Below are 7,912 nucleotides of genomic sequence, written 5' to 3' on the forward strand. Positions count from 1 at the left end.
GCTTTCACCTTGACTATTTTGGCCCAAGCCCAGCCCATATTTTAAACGGGTATAGTTTTTTCCCAAACCCATTTTTCGGACCTAATATTTTGGTCAAAATACCCCAAAATTTCTAGCAGGCTTATATGCTAAATCTTAGAAATATGATTTGTTTAGATTTTTTTAATTACTTTTCTTATTTTAATACTTGTAACTAGTATAATACAAGCTAACATGAAAATACACAAGTTTCCTATTACAACTTTTCTCAATTTCCTACTTTTCCTACGTTATATCAGAGCTTTTTAGCTCATTTTCGAGTTTGGGTTATTGTTTCATCATCAGGTTAGACCCAAAACATTTGAGTATTTTTGTGTGATATTTAAAGTGACTTTTAATGTCAGCGCCGACACAGGGAAGCGCAACAACCAACAACTAGTCAATTCCTAAAGACATCCAAGTCATCAGTACAAAGGGCTCACATGCCACCTGAAGACTTTGCCTTCCTCATCATATGGCATATCATAGGGGCTTCTGGAAGGTGCCCAACTTACCAGAATTTTCCTCTAGTGTGACTTGCTACTCCAACCAATCTCTAGGGGTTGGGAGTTTGGTTGGAGTTGTTGTCGAGGGTTCCTTAGTGTTTTTGCTACTATCCAATGTTGTTTGGTTACAACTTCTTGCTATTTTTGCTATTATTTGGATGTTGTTTGGTTACAAGTTTTGGCAATCAAATTGGGCGATAATTGATTGTTGTTATTTACTTTCATTTCTTTTTCTTCTTTGCATTATTAAGAAATAGATATGATGAATAAATCTAAAAATATCCATTAGTGAAATGATTCCAATGATGTCCTAGAATATTCAGCACAAGTTGAATGGTTTCAATTATATAGGTTGGAGGCCATGACCAAAGTCGTTACCTTAACCGCAAGGAGGATGCCGAAGGCAAAGCTAGTGAATAGAGTGAAGTCGTAACAAGGTAGCCATACTGGAAGGTGCGGCTGGATCACCTCCTTTTCAAGGAGAGCTAATGCTTGTTGGGTATTTTGGTTTGACACTGCTTCACACCCAAAAAGAAACAAGTTATGTCTGAATTAAACTTGGAGATGAAAGCCTTCTTTCGTTCTCGATGATGAAGTAAGACAAAGCCTATGAGTTTATTATCCTAGATCAAAACAAGTTGATAGGATCCACTTTTACGCCCCAGGGTCACTCCCATGTGGCAACGTGGGACTTGAAGAATAATCCATCTACTAATAAGATCGGACAAGCTTGGCTTAGAAATAAATGTGAATATTCAAAATTCTATTGAAAGTGAGGTAATAGCTTTGATGAATCAATGTAAACTTCTTAGGGCACTGTTGGATTATTTGGATTTTCTATATCCAAGTAAAGGGAATATTTCTTGTATGTACAAGGTATGTCGACCATTCTACCGTCCAGACAAACAAAATAAATCACAACATATTTTATGGATTTTAGAATGGGTTTAGCCTTTAGAGAGCGCAATCGGCTAATGTTTAAGCATCTAATACATTAGCTCGATAAGCAAAAGAGGGGGATGAATTGGTGATTAAATTGACAAAATAAAAGCTTAAAAATCAACAAAATTATTTTAATAGTTCAACCAAAATTGCCTACTTCCACTGACTTAACATTTTCTTAACTAAGGATTTTCTCAATCATTAACTTAGAATTTATAACTTTCAAGAACAAGGTATAACATTTTACAAGTCTAAATTTTACAAGTCTTAACATTTTACTTAAGCCTATTTGTAAACATATAAACATATAAACTTTAAAGTGGTAAGATACCACCACTAATACTTGTAAACATATAAACATTACAAGTCTATAAATTTTAGAGAAAATGATAAGCAAACAAGGAAAATCTCTCAAAGGTAATAGTTTATATGTTTACAAATAGGATCAAGTAAAAGATGAATAAAATAATGAAATCTTTGATTATCATTGAACTTTTGAACTTGTTTCTTATAAGACAATATTTTATACCTCCAATTGATTTCTAGCTGTTTGAGGTTGTTGGAGAGAATTAGTAGCCGATTGAAGCATTAGTTGCAAGCATTAAAAACTCGCTGCATGTTGTGGTATCAATACCCATAAAAGAGGTAAAACAAAAATAATCGTTAAAAATAACAAAAGAGTGAGAATCAAAAAAGACTTGCCAATTAAGTTGCTTAGAAAGTTTACTAATGAAAAACAAGTTATAAGAGCATTCTAGAGTATCTAAAACTGACATTAAAGGTAAGGGGAGGTGAAATATATTTTTTCAACACTTTCAACCAATGTTTGAGATCCATTAGTTAAGGTAACCCTAGTAGAAGAAGCAAAAGAAGAGGTAAGGGTAGAAAAAAGATTTTTGTTATCAAAGATAAGATTAGAAATGTGAAGTAGTCACCTCATCAAGAGTAAGAATGGTTGGGCTTGTAAGATTCTCGTATCTCACCGAAGCTAAATCTGTTCGCAATCCAATTAGGAAAAGAACCATAAAGAATTTATCCCTCTACTTCTTTTGATCCACAACATTCTCAGGTAAGAGACATATGAACATTAAGCTCATCCATCAATGATTCAACTTGACCCAAATAACTAGTCATGTCTTGCTGATTTTGTTCTAAATGGACAAAATCTGAAACGACTTTATAGATACACAAAATATCATTAGTATATAGGTTTTTTGCCTTAGCCCAAACTTTGTAACAAGTTTGCAAGACTAAAACAAAGTTCAAGTGAATGCCACAACAAGCTACATAATTGGGTATCAAGTTTAACCAAAGAACTTTACCAATTTCATCAACAACAGTAACTTCTTTTTCCAAAATGTTTTTATAACCTTTCCCCCATAAACCACAATCCGACAAAAGCAGCCTAAGAAACGTAATTAATATTGTCCTAGAGTTTGACAATAAAAATAATAGGAGATTAAAAAGCACCAAGAAGAAGGGTCAGGTAGAATTTGAAGGATCCATATCAAGGGAGAACAAAAATTAATTAAAAATAGAGATCACGATTGAATCAATACAAGGATAGCACCATTGTAGTAAGACAAATGATGGGAAGAATTATGAACAACAACAGCTGGAGGGAGGCCTACGTGCTCTCACGCAAAGGCGAGTGAGACAAATTTTGCATGGCACATGTGGCCCACATGCACTGTTCCCGGTGAAACTTTTTTGATCGAAGGGTCAACGGGGACTAGGCTTTTCAATGGAAGGGGTAGAGAGAACAAGAATTGATATTTTGCCCTTCTAGATAGTGTTATGGCTACTAACTCTTGTCCCAAATGAAATATACTCTAGACTTGTTAGTTGAAACTTGAAAGTCGAGGACGTGTAGCATACTAATGGTTCCCAATTTATAGCTTATGAAAGATAGTTATTTAAACATCCTGAAAGTATAGGAGTTAGTTGAGAAACAAAACAATCTTGCAGTAACTAATCTTGATATTGAGTACTTCGTTAGTGTTGCGAGTCAATTCATGTCTTCTCCAATAGTCAAACATTAGGCAACACTAGAATAAAATTCTTTGTTATTTAAAGATAACTCCAAGACAAAGTCTATTGTATAAAAGCTATAAACACACAAAAAATACATTGCCGACAAATTTGTAGTCTAACAATCAAGCTGCTCTTCATATATCCTCCAGTCTAGTGTATCATGAAAGACTAAGCAGAATACACGCTATCTTTTTGTTCATGAAAAGATTTAACAAAATTTCATCTCTATAGGCTATTTCAAAACTGGATATCAGCTAAGAGATATATTCACAAGAGCCTTAAGCGGAGCTCAAATTGATTATATTTATGACAATTTCAGCAATATTAATATTTATGCTCCAGGTTGAGGTGGTGTTGTAATGCTGTAAATTAGTCATAAATTTACAATAAAGAGAAAAATGATTTGTAGAATTTTTTAGGGATTTTATTCTTTTAACTACTTCCTTAGTTTTATAAATAGGTTAACTTATGATGTGAAAAAATAAAAATTCTCTTTTAACAATTTCTTATTTCTCAATTTCCTATTTTCATTAAAAGCCAAATTAAAAAATAAAATAAGAAAATAACTCTAGTAAAACCTACATGACATGTTAGTCAGTTTAGGCTCAAACTCTATTGAAGAAAAGAATTGTCCGCATAGAGCATCACATCCTCAAATTCAGTGACAAGAAAGAAATTATAATATAGAGAAAGAGAAGTTTTCTTTAGCATTTTCTATATGCCACAAAACAAGATAGGTCTAAATGACAAACGTATGCTCAGCCATGAAAAACTCCTTTTTTCAATTTTCCTTTAATCATACTAGTATTGCATAGAAGAGTTCATGTGTAATTAAGCACTCTCAATAGTAGAATAAAGGAAAAGCAAAGCAAAACTGAGAAATGATATGAAAGGTCAACTGATCTCATAATTTGAGACGAAGAGAGAAACATTTAATGCTCTAAACGCACCTTCCTGGTAGGAAGTCTCCAAGGGAAAAAACTAGACCAAAGACCGCAACAGCTATTCCTACTCCAATCTGTTAGGAAAAGAAAAGAGTAGGTCAAGATGGGAAAAGGTTTAAAATAAAAATTATCATGATGTTCCTACCTTAGTGCCAAGACCAATTGTTTTCTTCTCTGATTCAACAGGTGCATCATAGTCAATTGGTCCAAATTCTTTTTGTTCCTCTACCTTCTTTTGTTCAAGTGCAGCCCTGAGTAGCATGCACAAACAATGATTATTGTCAAAGAAACTCAAGTATGATGAATACATAAGAACAACTTATCCAAACAACTAGCACCATACCATGTATATATATTGACAGAGACAAATTAAGGATAATGATTGAACTATACTGCAATCACAATTCCCAAAGAAACTTATCACTTTACAAGACAGTTATATAACAGATATGGAAGATCAAAGATGAATACAATCATCTCTCAATATCTAACCAGCATCCACAAACTTTAGGTGACCAGATAGACCAACCAGCATTGAGGATCCAAGTATCAAAGATGATAAATTGATATAAAACTTAAAGTAGTATAGCTTATATATTTGTTATGATGTACAATTGGCACATGATATAAATTATTGAGTCTTGAAAGAAGAACATGAACATAACAGTAAGCACATGAACAGAAAGCGGTACATTAGTAATTACTGTGTGTAATTTGATAAAGATCAGTAACAATTTAATACATTTTAATGCGAAGATATTTCTAGCAATTGTGAACCATGAGAAAAATATAACACGTGTACCTTCTAATTGCTTTCAGCCTTTCCTCAAAGTCAATGTCCAAGGAACGGCTATTAGATTTTCCATCAAATTGAACACTTAAACCAGGTGCCGCTGCAAGGAAAAATAATAGTTAAGTGAATAACCTGAAAGAATTATAAAATTACAACAAAAACAAAATAGAAAAAGAAATAATAAGCCAATTTAGGTTGAAGGCAACCCTATGTAAATGGGGCATAAAAACTTAGGATCGCTTCTAGGGCTGACAGTTTCCTCTTATGATATACTGTGTTCAACTTTTAAGATCATAAAGCATATTTTATAGAAAAAAGTAGTTGCAAAGGTTTCAACAACAAGACAAAAAAATAGGTTTGTAAATTTGAGAAGAGAAGAAAGAAAGAGAGAGAGAGGCTGCTGCCGTGGAAGAGAAAAGGGAGAAAGAATGAGAGAAAAAAAAAAGAGAGATTAATCTGAAAAATCTGCTTCATTATCCCTCTAATTTAGAGGGTATTTATACACTTTAAGAGTATACAAAATAAAGAAAATAATCGCTAAAATCCTAATTAACAGCCTAAAATCAAGCATATCTTAACAGCCTGAGATGCCTCCACTTAGAGAAGAAAGTTACAACAGCTCCCACTTCCAGGGGATATATCCCCCAATCCATTTGCCAACTCCCCATCCCTCACACACCCCTTTAAAACAAGACAAGAAGAAATTATTCCTTTTTCATTTAAAATTTTCCCCATTCATGGGATAATTAGACAACAAAAAAAGAAACAAAAAATACCCACCAGGAAACCTAACAACTCAGAACCAAATGGAAATAGAAAGCAGATTATAAAAGGGGGGCTGTTAGAAATCTTGGTAATCAAGTATTGCCACATCAGTAATAAGTCAAATGAACTTTTTTTGCTGGAAAAGAAACATATCTTACTTACCAGCAGGTGAAGGACCGGACTGCTTACTAGCTAATTTCCTGCACAAGGCAATGTTATTTTATTATTTATTACTATGAACTGAAAAATAATCATATTAATGATCAGCATATTTCAAAACTTTTACAACTAAAAAATAATCTCATACAGTTTTTTTTTTTTTTTTTTGATCAAGTGTCTCATACAGTTTATTCATGTCCACATATCTTAAGGAAGATGAGTAAAAAAGAGAAAAACAAGAATTAGAGGGGGATCTATCAACCTTGATCATAAAACGCGCTATATGAATAGATACATAGTCAAGGGAAAGGATGAATACAAGGAAGCCTTCACGCACATTCCATTAGGGGTCTTAACCAAACCAAATTTATTCATACAAAAACCACATTTATGTAACCAAAATAAGTAAAACAAAAATGAGCTGTCTATTACGAGTTAGAAGTTTGTGGTTATAGTAAAGCTACATAAAGATTGTAAAGGGATGGCGTCCACAGAAGCAAGTCCATGTGATGAAAATAGGCCAGCATAAACCAGTTAAGGATGGAGAGGAAGACGAACTTTGATAATAAAGACTACAGAAAACACTAACTTAATCAAATGGAAAGCACCACTTAGCACCCCCCCCCCAAGGCTTACGTGTAGTTGCAATACTAAAAATTGGAAACAGATGAAGATGTTCATTTTGTGCATTTTCAAAAGTAGAATAAAAAGAAACCAACAACTTTAGCATATCTTACAGCACAGACCATCAGCTAGCAAATTTTGAGATACCTTTGTTGTAAGTTAAAACCCTTCTCCTCCTTTGATGTAGCCTAAGTTTTCAGAGGGCAGTCCAAGTTAAAGAAGAGTGAAGTTAAAACAAAAGGAAAAGAGTGTGCAAGTTTACCTTTTGATTGGATTTTCTGGGACCGAAACCCCGTTTACGGTTAGAATCAGAGCATTGTATTTGAAAGAAAGACAAGGTTGAACTCGACGTTGATGTTGCTGCAATCCACATTGTAATAATGGAGGAGTTCTTAATCTCTTAAGTAACGAAAGTTTTTATCTCCGAATAAATAAATTAACATGAAATTAAACTCCAATTCATCATCCAAAGAATTGTTTTTTTCATTGATCTTAAGAAATGGAAGAGCGTGCTGCTTCTTTTTTTTTTTTTTCGGTTGATTCAGTAACGGGAGAGAAGGATAAGGTTATCCGACAATGAACCGTTTGGTTGGATCCGTATGTGGATTCCAACCCGATTTCTTATTTTATGCTCCGCTCAATCTGTAGGGTCAGAAACTGACCACCCGAGTGAATTTGTACGCTGAATTTGTAGTCTTTTAATTTGGAAAATGTTTTAGTTAGTGAAGGTTTTTTGTTGGGGGGATAATGACAAAATCCTCTTGTACTTAGCAAAACTTTCGAAGTGGTACATGTTTTTTTTAATTTGTCCGATTTGGTACCTTAATTTTTTCTCCATCTAACCTTTTGGTATCCCGGGACGTTAATTTCTATCGATTTTTGACATGTGAGCTAATGAAACGATGCCACGTGCCATGGTGGGCTAAGTCTAAATTGGTAAATGGGCATAAAGAAGGACTTGCAAATAATTTTACCTTTTTCTTTTATTTTCTTTTTTATTTCGACAATTTTTTTTTTGCATAGACATGTTGTGCCGTTTTCCTTGTTTCTCAATGGTAAAAGCTTTGGGGATTACATTCAAAGTAACCAAATAATTACAACAGAGAAAAAAACAAATATGAATTTCT

General features: G+C 33.6%; 1 protein-coding gene across 5 annotated transcripts in view; it reads right to left on the bottom strand.

Annotated features, from left to right (window-relative positions):
* LOC105773438 (uncharacterized) overlaps nt 1-7,393 on the bottom strand; it is a 34,731-nt gene extending 27,338 nt beyond the window's left edge. For 2 of the 5 annotated variants that reach the window (XM_012595353.2, XM_052632790.1), the window contains exons 1-6: nt 7,048-7,392; nt 6,933-6,973; nt 6,165-6,202; nt 5,247-5,337; nt 4,590-4,695; nt 4,451-4,518 (exon numbers count right to left, since the gene is read on the bottom strand). In XM_012595353.2, the coding sequence (XP_012450807.1) occupies nt 4,451-4,518; nt 4,590-4,695; nt 5,247-5,337; nt 6,165-6,202; nt 6,933-6,973; nt 7,048-7,158 (455 nt within the window). In that variant the 5' untranslated portion in view covers nt 7,159-7,392. Of the gene's footprint in view, nt 1-4,450; nt 4,519-4,589; nt 4,696-5,246; nt 5,338-6,164; nt 6,203-6,932; nt 6,974-7,047 lie in introns of all 5 variants that reach the window. The other 3 variants (XM_012595352.2, XM_012595354.2, XM_052632788.1) reach the window with 3 other exon arrangements.
* Between the last annotated feature and the right edge of the window lie 519 nt (nt 7,394-7,912).

This window comes from Gossypium raimondii, chromosome 6 (assembly GCF_025698545.1).
Source record: "Gossypium raimondii isolate GPD5lz chromosome 6, ASM2569854v1, whole genome shotgun sequence".
Classification (NCBI taxonomy): Eukaryota; Viridiplantae; Streptophyta; class Magnoliopsida; order Malvales; family Malvaceae; genus Gossypium; species Gossypium raimondii.